General features: G+C 49.1%; 1 protein-coding gene across 2 annotated transcripts; it reads left to right on the forward strand.

The window, feature by feature from the left end:
• Positions 1-432: 432 nt before the first annotated feature.
• On the forward strand, positions 433-14,621 carry RS1 (retinoschisin 1). Of its 2 annotated transcripts, none has more exons than XM_009977325.2 (6): positions 433-562; positions 8,843-8,868; positions 9,154-9,259; positions 12,608-12,749; positions 12,893-13,088; positions 14,469-14,621. In XM_009977325.2, exons 1-6 carry the CDS (start codon positions 433-435, stop codon positions 14,619-14,621), a joined length of 753 nt encoding a protein of 250 aa, XP_009975627.2. The 2 variants fall into 2 exon arrangements, with proteins under 2 accessions (XP_009975627.2, XP_086465247.1); XM_086609121.1 differs by having other exon boundaries at positions 433-561; positions 8,833-8,868.

Consider the following 14,621-nt stretch of genomic DNA (forward strand, 5'->3'; position numbering starts at 1 on the left):
TAATTGCAGTTTTCAGCCCCTTGCAGTTAGGTGACTGAGAGAGCAGTAAGGCCAGGGCAGATTTCTACACACAGCTATTATTAGGAGAGGCATTGATAGTGTAGAAGTAAATAATTGGGGTGGAAGATAATGAATCCATACTACATACAACAGACGATATATACTGCATATATTTTATAAGCATTAGACATCTGCATTTCTGTAGGGGATATACGTTGTTTCTGGTAGGTATATCCTTGTTTATTTGGACATATGTCTACATACACAATCAGATTCACACTCAGAGTGTCAGTACCTCAGTTCTTTTTACCTCTTAAAAACTGTTACACATGACATATCCTTTAGGATGGAGCTTGACAGCAATAATTGTGTGATTGGCTTGATGGTGCTTGATAAAATCATGAGAATGGAGGAGAGTAAGGTGCTTAGGCAATGCTTAAGTTAATCTCATGCCTTCCCAGCAAGCCAAGCAGCACGCTAAGGAGCTATTCCCAAAAGAGGAAGGAAAAGATGCGGTTCAAGATGGGAACTGTCCTGCTGTCTCTTCTTTTCTGGTACAAAGGTACGCACTTTGCCTCCTGAGAGGCACTTTCAGATGTCCCTCTTTGTATTTCTTGTTTCATCCACGCTTCTTTCTTCTGCCAGGGGCTGTGGGGTACAGAGCAAGCTCTTTTCTATGTCCTCATAGAAGCATAATAACTCAGGGAAAGGCAAAATTGTGGAGGAGATGTGTAATTTATGTACATGAGTGAGCAGTGTTCTTACAGCTTTATGAATATTCAGTAGTAAAACTCTGTTTCACAAAATAATTGCAGTGTAAAAAAATTGCCATGTAATTTGTCAAAATACGAATTTGCAAAGAAAATTGTAGTGCAGCTGAGCCAGTGAGTAAATAATAATGCTGATTTGAAAAATGAGGTACAGTATAACATGAAAGATGGGTCCTTCATTAATTAAAACTCTTGATTAATCAAAAACTGGTTATTTTCTCTAGCAGCAAGACATTGCTGATGGAGATTTGTCTTTTTTTAAAGGCTCTTTCAGGTATTTTGGCCTGGAAAAGACTTCCAAAGGCACTTAAAGAACAAACAGCAATCATAAGTCAAGAAAACAGGAAAAGTATTTAGCAGTTTTGAGGCTTTCTCAGATTAACTTTTCAGAAAAGTAGGAATGATAGCAGGTAAGCAGGAGCTAGAAGCAGCCAGAAAATTCAGGGTCACAGCCTCCTTCCGTTTTAATTAACCCAGCTGTGCAACAAGGAGATAATTTTCTGGGTTGTATTTGAACTTCTGGCTTCATCAAAGCCAATGGCAAAGCTGCCATTATCTTAAACAAGGCTGAGGTTCCTCTTGTTGAGTGCTGGGCAGTATCTACCAATATTAAGGTGTGAAAAGAGTACGACCTGTCAAGAGTGTGGGACAGATTTATCGAGCAGTGCAGCTTTTTCCCCATGGGTGTTGAATTCTCAGTGTTTTGCTTTGTCTAGTTTTTTCTCTCCTTCTCTGCTTCCATTGAATATTTTGGTCTACCAAATTTCATGGATATGAAAGTGTTCCTCAACTAGCCATTCCTTCATTTCATCCTGTTTTGTTTGACTGTACCCTGCTCTGTCTAGTTAAAAGGTCTTCCTTCTACTCTTCCAGCAAATATTTGTGCATTCTCCTCATACCTTATCTCTTCGCTCTCCTTTGTTTCATATGGGAAGGTTACTGGTGCCTGAGCTTCTTGGAAGGCTGTTTTTACCCAGACTCCAAAATTTTTTTCCCAATGGGTGGCATAACTGCAATTAGTCCTTGGAATGAGTTCATACCTTGCTCTGAATCCCAGACGCAGCTTGCTTTTAATAGACACCCACACATCAGGATATTTTTGGAGAGCCTGCAGCAAAATATTACTTGCAGGATCACTTTCCAGGCATCACTCCTTCGTTATTTAATTTATTTTCTTAACTTACTGGTTTTCTCTGCTTCGTGGTCCAAGTGTCCTCTTCTGGATCAAGAGCAAGGAGCGACCCTTTGCCCAGGTGCCCCTCACACTCCTCCCTCTCCCACCATGGAGGAGGTGCCGCTAGGTCAGCCCTCCGAGCCACGTGCACTGATGCCGTGATAAGCTCCTTTTAGCTTATTTTCCCTGGCAGAGCAAGTGGCTTAGAGGAGCACCCCCATCCCTGGCGTCTTGGCTGGGCTCACGTTTGCCGGGGACACCACCGCGGCAGCAGCAGCATATGGTGCAGCAGGCAGGCTCCTGCGACAAGAGCCGCAGCAGCTGCTGGGCCCCCTCCATATGGTGAGGGGGAGCACCTCGGGACCCGGATTGACATGAATATGCTTTTAGCACATTGAATGTGACATGCCTGCACCACATTACTCCATCCGTGCTCACTACGTGTCGGGGAATAAGCGCATCTCAGCAGTTTAAAAGAGTGGTTCTCTTTTTTTCCCTCTCTGCTTTTGCAGCTTTGAAAAAAAAAAAAAAAACCCCACCCAAAATCAAAGGCCCAAATGTGCCTTCAGATCACAGTAAATAACATCTTTAGTGCTGCCCTTTGGCATAATCGATATATCTAATGAAATTACTATGCAGGCAATGTTCTGCATAGCTCTAAGCAGGAAGGAACAAACATGTCAATAAGATCAGAAATTGCCAAGAGTTTTCAAAGGAACACTTTGGGGAAATAGATAATTAAACATGTCTTACGAAGAAAAGGGGAAAAGGCTGATTTTTTTCAAATAGTTTACATTTTTTTCAAGTATTTTCACAGCATTAAAAAATTTTGTAGAAACATTATGGAGACAGCAGGCATAAAAGAGAAATGAATATGAATTAAATAGGTATAATTGTCATTATTTACATATGTTTTTTATCACTTTAAGATAAATACCTGTAAATATTAAATGCGACACAGTACAAATGAATGAAAATGGAAACCAAATAAAAATCATTCAAATAAAGAAAATGAAATGGAAATGAAAATAATAAAACCATGAAAAATCCCCACAAAACAAATGAGGAAAACAGCAGCCACGTTAAAGTGCGAGAGAGGAGCTTAACACGAAGTATGAGCCCTTCTCCCCTCCGCAGGCTGATGCTGGTGCTGGTCCTCTTGCCTTCCGTCTCTGGCTCTGACCCTGTCTGCCAGCGATCAGGAGAGATGAGTCCTGGCAGGATGATGCGTGCCAGGATGGTGGTGCCCTCCTTAGGGGGATGCCAGGGCCAGAATATCATCTACAGAGGAAACAGGCTGAGCATTTGGCCCAGCGCGGCTTTCGTTGGTGAGAGCCCCTGGATGAACGCCCTGCTTTCACCAGGCTAGCCTGGCTTCCCAAATTTTACGGTGAACACTGATCTGCATGTGCCCTGGGTGCCTCTGCCTGCCAGCATAGCTCCCGAGGACCATTTAAAACCTGCACTTTTTAGAAATAGAGGCACCGTTTTTATGGCACGGTCCCTGTGGAGCCTGCCTAGGCATGGCCATGGAAAAAGCCCTGGGGGAAAAACAGTAAGAGCAACCACCAAGTGACTGGATGAGGGGGCTATGCATGCCAGGGAGACCTGGGGACAGGCCACGGCTGCAGCAGGAGTCCCTGTGGCCATCACCACTGGCGCAGGTCCAGGGAGAGATGGGGAAAATGCCATGTATGACGGTGGCCTGGAACACGACAGCTTCCTCAAATGCACCTTGCTAGTGAGGCTGGTGCAGCCCGATGTGAGTCACCTCGCTCGCCTGGCACGATTTCCAGGGCTGAGGCGTAAAAATAGCCTGGGTTAATAATAATATATCAACCCACAAACTAGCACCTGATGGGCACGGAGGTACTGCAATGCTTTTTTCAGCGTCTCGACCCTCCGTGTTGCTTATACCCCTCCTTACCTAACACTGCTTCCTGACGGTCTCTGACGTGGCCCTCAAGGAAAATGGGGACTTGCAATGGCATGCCTTTCAGAAAGCGTGATAAAACCAGTGCCGTTCATTCCAGTCACCTCTTTCATTTCTGTGACAGCTTTTCTGGGGCTCCAGTCACATTTTTGTGTTTTTTAAGCCGTTTTCCTTTTCCCTGCCCCATGGCCTGCAGGTGCAGAAGGGAAGCAGGTGACCAGCTATGCAGCAGGAGTCGCCACACCAGGAAAGCGCTGCACCATGGAGGGAATGCTCTCTGTTAGGAGAAGCAGAGAGAAAATAATTTTTTACTTATCTCTCTGAGGTCTGTTAAACTGAGATATTGCTTGTAGAGATGAGATGCAAAATTAACTATTTTCCAGCTTAAGCTTCTAGGCCACCTAAATCGTAAAGTCAATAAACAAAGTCATTAACATTTTCCACATACTTTGCCTGCAGTGATCAGGTTTATGTGAACTTATTCCGGTAAATTGAGTGATTGACATTTATTCTGCATTATATTTTATTTCTCTGTTTTATTTTATAATGTGCTTTCTCATGCTTGTACAGCTGTCATTAATTCTAGCCAGTCTAAAAAAAGATGGTTTTCTGTCATGGCTCCAAGGTCAGGATGTTTAATATGATTTCTCAGAGATGACCTTATCAAAAGGTGCCCAGCCTTTGGCGCTGTTACTTCTGCCCACACATATCGTCCTCCTTCCTTTTTCTTGTTTAACCATGCTCTTAGTGACTGCGAATTTTCTGAGACATAAGGTTACCTGATCGTGACGTTAAAATGCCAGCAGCTGAGCCTCCTTGATACTGCTTGCTGCTTCCTTTCCCCAGCTAGCCCAAGCGTGGCTGCTGCTTTATCCCACCTCCACCTCGGGAAACTCATGTCCTCCTCATCCCAGCATCCCAGGACTGACTCTGTCAGCAATTTTCCTTGTCCCTCAAACATGGGACAGTCCCTGGGGGTTTCTCTCCCCTTCATCCTGCCCAGCGATGGCTGCCAAGCAGCATCACCCTGGGGTCCATGCTCCAGCCCAGCCCCACCAGCATAGGTGCTCCGGCACAAAATCATCCCCTGGCACTTGCCCGAGCCCTGGTCCCCAAATCCTGCACTACGAGGTGGCATTTGTGCACAGTGGTGGATTGGACGCACTGCACCGCAGGGCAGGATGGAGGGACAGGAAAGGCACGTGCCGTATCTCCCTGCCTCTCACAAACACGCACAGATAATAATTTATTTCACTGAACTGATGGTTTGCTCAATGTCCTGGGGCATCTGTGGGGGCTGTAAATAGGGCTCTTTCCTTTTTAATGTTTTGGGTTTTTCTTCAGCCCTGTACTTTTGAAACAACAGCCCCCGGCGGCTGCGGGGGACTTATGACTCTCCCATGAATTGCAGCAATTCGTTTTGTCTGACCTACAATTACCAATTATCTTTGTAACCTTCCTTGAAGGCAAACACGCTCGCTATAAAAGCATGCTGCCCATCACATTTTTAGACTATTGGCAGCCAGCTTTACTCTTCATTTCCTTTGTAGGACAAGGCCCATCACAGCTGTAAACACACCAATATATCAATTACTACTTTTTCTGGCCAACTGCAGGCAAGGGCATCTTTTCCTCTCCTTTCCTCTCCCGATGCCAGGGGTTATCAGGCCACCCTGCCCAGGTGGGGCATTTGGCCCATCCGCTGCTGTGCTTACCCCAAGCCAAGCCTGCTGCTCCCCCGTGCTGCAGGCTGCGGCTGCCGGTGATCAGATGGCCGAGCTGCTCACAGGGGCCTGCCCTTAGCAGTTAAACTCTTTTAGGTCAAAAAGGCAAAAACAACCTGCCATTTGAGATGTTTAAGCCAGTGAGCCATGAGGTGAGGGGTGGAGGCTCCCAGCTCAGCAGGGACTGCCCTGGCAGTGCCTTTGCACCACTGTGTGTTGCAGGGCTGACCCAAAACCACGTTGCATTCAGAAAAGGGCTTTTGTGTTTGAAATTCGCAGCCTTGCTTGATTTGCAGTAATGTCCCTGGGCTGACAAACCTAAAAACCCTAGAAGCTGCTTTTGTAGCTCAGGAGCAGGCATCGCTGGCCAGGTGCAGCCACCCAAGCAACGCCAGGGCAGCCAGGGTAGGAGGCTTAATTGCTGGTGGTTGCATAGGTGCTACCATACATCCACTCACCTGAAAACTATTCCTTTTTTTTCTGTTGTTTCACTCAGAGCCATTGGGTTTCTAGCTGTGTCTATCAATAAGGTGTCGAATTTTGATCTTGGCTCTCAAATACTGAGGCAGGGACACAGGAGGCCTGCTGAAGGGCTCAGCATGGATCCAAAGCAATACCCCTGCATCAGCCTGGTAATTCAGATGCCCTTTCCCTACCACAGGCACACGGTGCACAAGAGTAGACTTGACCACAATACAGTCTTGCTCATGCTGGGCAAGATACCTGACATACGTGCAAGTAGGCTGCTGGGATGTGCTGGAAGAGAAAAGAGAAATATTTTATTCCTATACAAAGTATATTCATTTCCTAGTTTGTTTACCAGATTTTCTCTGTAGCCCCTAAAGTCCCACTGGTGCTCCCCTTGGGTGCTGCAGGGGAGCCAAGGCAAGCATTTAGGCAGAAAGGTGCAGGTACCTTTGCTTTCACCTCTGCGTTGGCTCCACTTACTTGTCAGGTCATTGCCGGGCAAAAGTGCATTTAACTGCTGGGAGGAAAACACGAAATGACCCACAAAAGATTTTCTACAAAAAACAGTCTTCTAAAGGGGAAAATAAAGAGGTAAAGAAACACGTAGTGAGCGCACATCTCTAAATGAAACTCCAACACTTGCGGACCGGAGGAGCTGAGGCTGCAGTCCCGTGAGCTCAGACCTGGGTGGTGGGGATGCGTGGCGGGCTGTACTGGCTGGGAAGCCGGGCTCCTAAATCCCAGGTAAAGAAGCTAGTCCTTGCAGCTGATGCTCCTGGAGCAGAGCGCCCGTCCTGCTGGGAAAGGCCACCGCACCATGGGCTGGAGGGGCAGGAGAGGCACCTGCTGGCCCAGCTCCCATGCCTCCAGTGCCAGTGCCGCTCCAGCATCAGCATCAAGCAGAGCATCCAGCAGGCGGGAGAGGCACTGCATTGCTTCTGTTGGCAAAGATGGTGCAGTTTTGAGACGTGATGAAGTCCTGGTTTGTATCGTATTGATCTGACAACAGGCAGTGTTGACTTAAACCACCCTCGCGCTGTTTTAAGTTGACTTGCTTTGCCCTGTGTGGCACTGCATGAGGTGGCGATGCGCTGGTGGCCTTGGGCTTGCACCTCCGCCTTGGTTTTCTGGTTGTGCAACGGAGTCACAGGACTTGGCTGGGGAACATCTGTGCTGGGAAAGGTGAAGCGCAGTGTTGTGAACGGCCCTCAGCCTAGGCTTTCCAAGAGGCCAGGTCCAGAGATGTGCACCCACGTATCCCTGCTGAGCTCAGTGGGGTCTTGGTGCCTCACTGCCTTCCTCTTGGGCCTGACTAAAGCCCACATCTTTTTATTGTAGACTGACGTTTACTTCTTCTGCCAGGGCTGATGCCTTGGGTTAATGGAGTGAGTTCCTGACCAGAAATGCTGCTTCAGGACACTGAAGCAAAGGAAACCATCTCTATGTTAAAGAAAGGATATTTTTTTAAATTTATTTATCATTTTTTTCTTTGCTGGGGTGTTTCTTTCAGACTCTTGATACAGTCAGGCTCAGTGTCACACCCAAGGAGCAGTTGCACTTCAGTAATAATCAGAACTTTGTATATAGTTTATATTTCAGCTGATTATAATTGCACAGTGTTTGTGAGGCTTTTCTGATGAAACTTGCTATAGAAATGCGAGATGTAAATTCCCAGTATTAGCTGGAGCTTCTTAGGCTCAGCAAAATGACAGCGTATGAATGAACAAATCGTAACTAGATTTCAGTGAATAATTCAGAGTCTAATTCATTTGGTGAAAAGATCCTCTTTTCCTATTCACAAAACTTCTGTTTGGAGATGTCGTGTTTCTCTTGGCTCCTGCACACAATTGCCTGTGCAATAGCTTGGTCCCTCATGGCTTGCAGATTCCCTACAGGTACTGGAAACATGATGTTCGACATTTGACTTTTGTTGATGTGTTATCAGCAGTCACGGGACTATTTTTTAAAAATTATTTTATTTTCATGGTTTTCTGGGCACTATTCTGTCAGTCCAAATGCTATGAACATAGTCTGCTTTGGACTTCATTGGGAAGTGGGAAAGCTCTTTCAGCAAGGAAAGGGCTCATTAAAAAGCCATTGCTCCAGGATAGGCAGGAGATGAAGCAGGTCAGATGTTATAAAAATAGCGGCTCTTCCTCTATGGCCACAAAACCTGGTTTTCTCTAAGTAAGAAAAAAAAAGAGAGTCTCGTATGTAAGACGGTTTGGGAAGATGTTTACATCTCAATTTTCCTCCATCTCTTCCAGAGATAGTGACCTCAGGCCAGGCACCTTGCAAGGTGTCCCATCTCCTCCAAAGGCACCAGTGATTTGCGGTGGTGCTAGGCTGGGATTTCACCCTGGGGTTCATCAGCTCACGCGTTTTAAGGGCAGTATGGGAAAGGGAAAATGTGGGGCAGGAAGATGGCAAAAAGGGATAGGGACAAAATTAGCTCTTGAGGGGGCCAGCTTGGGTTTCTCCTTGGGATGTTTCAGGTGTGTCTGATCAGAAAGAGGAGATGCCAAAGCCATCAAAAAGAAAAGCCAGTGGAGGAGTAGCACCGGCATGGGCACACGCAGCGCCCTGTTCCTGCCCATGTCCTCTTGCTTTCCTCTGGCAATGGGCTTGGGGAAACGCAGCAGATATGTCAGTCTTTCCTCAACGTATTTGTCCTCAACTCAGGAGTAAATATTCACTGTTTCTTGACATTTGCAGACAGCAACTTTGTTTCTAATCTCTCTCTCTCTTTTTCCCTTCATGCCCGCTGCCCCAGCTGTGCTGGCCCTCTCCCCAGGAGAGGTAAGTCTCTCCAGCTCATTTGGCTGACAGGCAAGCGTCGGTGGCCCCGGCACTGCCTGGTTCCGGCACCTCGGGGCAGAAGGATGGGTTGGCACCTGGGCCTCCAAACCCAGGCATGTGCTCTGACCTCTGAATCCAAGGGGGAGTCATCCCAGATTTCTTGCTGGGCTGGCCTGAAGGAAGGGGCTCAGAGAAAGCACAGCAACCCAGGACTCAGATTTAGCCTCGTGACACTTTTGTGGATGACTATGTTGATTTATTATTGGTTTTTTACCTTCTCTTTAGGATGAGAGACTGGAGCTGTGGCACAGCAAGGCTTGCAAATGCAATTGCCAAGGAGGTCCTAACTCAGTGTGGTCCAGCGGGACTAACAGCTTGGAGTGCATGCCAGGTAATGGGCCAGCGCGCTCTTAGCTGTGTTTGTCTGATGATCACCAGCACCTTACCCCCTTGTACCCTGCATTGCGCAGGTGACATGTTACAGTGGTGCTTGTTCCAAACCCAGTTGCCGGTGGGGTTGGAGGAGCTGCAGCGGTGGGAGATGCGGGGTGATCCCACACCGTCAGAGGGGCAGCGGCAGTGGGGGCCATGCCGGGGCCTCGGGAGGTCACCCAGGGTGGCCCAGGCTGGCTGGTGTCAGCAGACCCTTGCCTGCCCTGTCCCTACAGCACCCGGCACTGGTGCTTCCAGAAAGTGGCTGGGGCAGCTACCGCCGTGTGCAGGGTTTGCTGTAGGAAAACTTTTGTACCACATGGGCTGATTCTCCCTTGCTGCAGTTTAGCCTGTGACATCTTCTCTCCCCAGGGGTCAAGGAAAACAGTTTATTCTTTCTTTGCAGCATATTCTTAAACAGTAAAAGACCACAATTGTGTTTCCTTTGAGTTTTCTCATGGAGACTACCTGTGATGGGCAGGTCCCTGAAGTCTTTGCATCCTTGTCTGCATCCCTCTCCATTCGGAAGGTGCCCCCCGGTACCTGTGCATCTTCCACCTGTAACTGTATCCCTTTGCATGGAGCTGCAGTGAAGTCTGTTATGGACGAATGGAGATTACTGCACACTCCAGGTTGCCATATAGGATCCCCCCGCTTCCCGCAGCCCTGGCATCATGTGCAAGGAGCAGCATTGGAACGCTCGTAAGCACCGCAGAGCCTTATGGCAATACTGAATACCAGCCCAGCAGAGATCCCCAACCAACCCCTTGAGAAGTTCTTCTCACAGTGACTCCTTACCAGCATCTATACCTGGCATGGCAGCCTGGTCCTACTGCATGTTTTCCTGCTGTTTAACCTTAACTATGTACAATTCTCCATCCGAAGCTTTGCTACAGGCTGGTATCACCCTGCTGTCGCTGGCACCAAGGAATCATAGAAGTGCAGCAGGGTTTGAGTTGGAAGGGACCTTTGAAGATCATCTAGTCCAATTTCCCTACCATGGGCAAGGATTTCTTTCACTAGACCAGGTTGTTCAAAGGCCTGTGAAACCTGACCTTGGAAACTTCCAATGATGGGGCATCCACAACCACAACTTCTCTGGGAAACCCGCTGCAGTAGCTCACCATCCTCATCTTAAAAAAATTGTTCCTTATGGCCAATCTAAACCTACTCTCTTTCCATTTAAAACCATTCCCTTCCAGAGAAGGGAGAGAAGGGAGACACGGCAGGTTTGGTTGGTCCATCCATGGCTGAGGGACACCTGTGTGTGAGGACTGGCTCAAGGTTTCCTGGCCAGCTAGGTGTGAGGGATGCTCTCACGCATTAGTGTTATGTAGCTGAGTAATGAAGACATCTTCCTTGACTAATGAAGGCTGTTCTCCTGCATAATAAATTCTGTCACCATATCTCCCAGCTATCTCTCTCCCAGGCTTTGCATTCTCCTCACCCAGCCTAGCCACAGCCATGTGGCCTGGCGTCCCCGCCGCCCGGAGACAGTTTGCAGAGCAGCCATGCTGAGGTGTCGCAGAGCTGTCTCCGGCACAGCCGGAGGGGAGCAGCCAGCCTCGTAACCGCTGCACGAGTTTTCTCCAGGTTGGCAGTAACGGCGTTGAATTGCTTGGCCCATTTGGCCACGCGGGCACCAGGCATCTGTTTCGTGGGCCCCTGCGTGTGGCGCAGCCGGACATGCCAGAAGGTGACCTGCTAATTGCATTATGGTTGTGTGGTCTGCGGATTAGTGTTGCTAAAAGTAAAGCTACGTGGTGTTCGAGATGAGCCTGCCGAGTAGTAAACACACGGGGCCACCCCAGCCCGGCCACCCTCTTGCACAAGAGGAGCGAAGGTTCTAACGCGGTGCAAAAGCGTGATGTTTCCGTGCCTGGAGGAAGATGGGACAGCGCCGTTGCTTTTTCGTGGGGAAAAACACGTTAATGAGGTACTGACTGAGCAAGATATGTTAATGAGATATTGATGCATACGATATCGACCTAGTGGAGTTTGCTAATGAGACATTGACCGCACCACTGCGGTGCTGGGGCATTGCACCGGGGAGGCTGTGGTCATGCCGGGCCCTGGGCACCCACTGATGCTCCTCACGTGTCGGTCAGTTTTAACACAAGGCATCGTGCTGGTCGGTCAGGCATGGCTAAGGTGAGGAAATGTCCTACCCATGTGTGAAGCTGCACAGAGCTTTGCTTGCTCTTTTATTGCCAAAACCCATGAAACAAACTACACTAAATGAGAAAGCGTGACAGTTACCCCTGCAAGCACCACGCCTGCTCCGCAGGCTGCAGAATTAGAAAATGCTGCCCATGATACAGGTGTTTGCCCAGGCAATTCCCACGTGACACTCATCACACCTTCTTTATGTGTGTCGACATACGTAGTGATAACCTAAAATGATCATAAAAAATGACCATAACGAAGGTCCAGGGAGCATGCAGACACTCTGCAAGGTGGTGTCATCGAAGGCTTGCCTTCCAGAGCACCGCATGGTGACCCACCACAGAAAATTTTAATGAGGAATGAGTATTTCTGCCCCTAGCAGTTTTGGCAGCCAGCAGGAGTCTTGCTGATCCTCTCACTATCGCAGAAGACAGCTGTGGGGTCAGGTTTGGCAGCCCGAAGATCCAAAGGCGAAATCTCACAGGGAAATAACTGAACCTTCGGCAGGGCCACACATTACATCTTGCTGGCACCAAAGTACCTGCAGATTTTCCACAAGACTGTCTCCAGATACAAAGATAATCCTCATAGCAGAAAATGCAGAAGAACTGAGGTTGCTTGTGGAGGGATGATTAGAGCAGGCTCGGCAATTTTGCCATAGAGGCATAGCCATAAATCAAGACAGTGAATGGAGAAGCAGAAGGAGATAAAACCTGGCAAGGAAGGTCATGTCAGACATTTCTCAAGGACCAGGCAGAGGCTGACAGCCTGGAGGCTGGATGCAGGTTGATGGATCCAGCCTGGATCTGCTTGCATGTGCTTGCAAGAAAGAGATTCAGACTTCAACATCTGAATAAAACCTTCTCCCTGAAACACTGTAGGCAGCACAGGTTTAGGAAGTTTAAGAGAGAAGAGTCAGAAATGCGTACAAGAGAGGAGTTAGAAATGAAGATCCCATGGCCCCATGGCAGCAAATACTGCAGGGGTTGTGGTCTGGGTTTAAGAGCGTCTCCAGCATCCTGGCCAGGCAGGACACGGAGCAGCAAAACCACCAAGGGTGTTGCCAACAACGGTGCAAACACACCCAGGACACAAAACCACTCATGGCCTCACAGTAGCATATTTTTCCCTTGTTCTGCAGAGTGCCCCTACCACAAGCCCCTGGGGTTCGAGTCTGGTGCCGTCACCCCTGACCAGATAAGCTGCTCCAACCCGGAGCAGTACACAGGCTGGTACTCCTCCTGGACGGCCAACAAGGCCCGCCTCAACGGCCAAGGTTTTGGGTGAGTCCAAAAATGCCTCCCCGAGGGGCTTCGTGGGCAGGAGGGTGTGGGGGGCCAGGGCACCCCCGGCAGCGTGGGGGCACGAGGGTCCACCTGGGAGGGCAGGCGCATGGGACGCAGTGGGACCAGTGGTGTCTCCCCAGGTGTGCGTGGCTCTCCAAGTACCAAGACAATGGGCAGTGGCTGCAGATCGACCTGAAGGAGGTGAAGGTGATCTCAGGGATCCTCACACAAGGGCGCTGCGATGCTGATGAGTGGATGACCAAGTACAGCATGCAGTACCGCACTGACGAAAACCTCAACTGGGTTTACTACAAGGACCAGACCGGGAACAACCGGGTCAGTGGACTTTACGCTTCACCCTTTGGTGGAGCAGAGGGGCATATTTGGTGACACAAAAGCATCGGGACTCGGTGAGAAGGTGCCCTGAGAGGGATTCCTGTGAGAGCAGCAGGGTGGATGGGGCCTGGTGCTCACCCCACATCTGGGGACAGCATGGAGGGGGGTGCACCCTCACCGTGGTAGGAGTAAGTGGCACGCTGACAAACTGCAGAAGGACAAAATACGTTTTTTGCTAATGATGATGGTGGATTCTAGACTAGACTCAGCAGGATGGGTGGTGAGGCACTGGAACAGGTTGCCCAGAGAAGTTGTGGATGCCCCATCCCTGGAAGTGTTCAAGGCCAGGTTGGATGAGGCTTTGAGCAACTTGGTCTAGTGGAGGGTGTCCCTGCCCGTGGAGGGTGTCCTTGCCCATGGCAGGGGAGTTGGAACTAGATGGTCTTTGAGGTCCCTTCCAACTCAAACCATTCTATGGTTCTGTGATTCTGGAATGGAAGCATTAGCTGGCATTGCAGAGGAAGCAGCACTGCCATGATAAAACCTCTTTCTTGGCCAGGGCTGCACTACACCAGCCATGCCTGGGCACTGCAAAATGGCGTCTCCTTCTTTTGCCACAAGTCCAAGTCTAGTGCACAATAACAATGCAGAAAAACCCGAGACAAAATCCGCAACTATTAAAGTCATAACTCACAGAACTGTTCTCACACTGCACTTGTTAGTAGTTGGTTTGAAGTGAAAAATTGCACAGGAGACCCTATAGAGGTGCCTGATGTCCCCATGCAGCCCAAGTGGCCTAGTGGGATGCCATGGCTCCTTGCCTCCCAGGCATCCTCAGTGCCCATCCATGAGGATGGCCCCATCCCAGCATGAGAGGCTCTGGTGGCTTTGCTAAAGCACTGGTTCTTGCAGCCTTGGGGAGATGCTGAGCTCTCTCCAAGAAACAGGTCATGGCAGTGGGAGACATAGCAGTGGGAGACATGACAGTGTGGCCAAGCAGCAGGGAAGGGCCACCAAATACATTTTTTTGTCTCTGTCAGTGTTGTCTGGGAGCCTGGCTTGTGATCTGCGAAAAGCCGATGTCAGCCACGCTGACTCTGAACACACGGTGCCTTGCTGCAGGAAGGCGAATGAGAGAGAACGGGGCAAGGTTAAGTCTAGCCTCACCAGAAAAAGTGAAAGAACGATTTGGGCAAAGTGATTTGCACATTAAACCCAGACAGTGTGACACAAATTGTTTGCATCCTGATATTTTTCAAGTCTTTTATTTTGGGTGTGGAGGAGAGGAGTCATCCTCCTCCTGTGCTCTGCACAAGCACCCCAGACTCTTGGAGCAGGATTTTCAGCCCCTTAACCACCTGCCCACACCTTTCTCCCCAGGTTTTCTACGGTAACTCAGACCGCTCGTCCTCAGTGCAGAACCTGCTGCGGCCACCCATCGTGGCCCGCTACATCCGCCTCATCCCGCTAGGCTGGCACGTGCGCATCGCCATCCGCATGGAGCTCCTCGAGTGCCTGGGCAAGTGCGGCTGA

Source organism: Tauraco erythrolophus, chromosome 1, assembly GCF_009769465.1.
Source record: "Tauraco erythrolophus isolate bTauEry1 chromosome 1, bTauEry1.pri, whole genome shotgun sequence".
Taxonomy (NCBI): Eukaryota; Metazoa; Chordata; class Aves; order Musophagiformes; family Musophagidae; genus Tauraco; species Tauraco erythrolophus.

Bases quoted from the DNA above. Each gene is read 5' to 3' on its own strand.
- RS1 (XM_086609121.1), top strand. From the start codon at position 433: ATGCTTAAGTTAATCTCATGCCTTCCCAGCAAGCCAAGCAGCACGCTA. The intron at 562-8,832 runs GGTACGCACTTT...CCCTTCATGCCC, and splicing joins CTCTTCTTTTCTGGTACAAA to GCTGCCCCAGCTGTGCTGGC. The intron at 12,750-12,892 runs GTGAGTCCAAAA...GTGTCTCCCCAG, and splicing joins CTCAACGGCCAAGGTTTTGG to GTGTGCGTGGCTCTCCAAGT.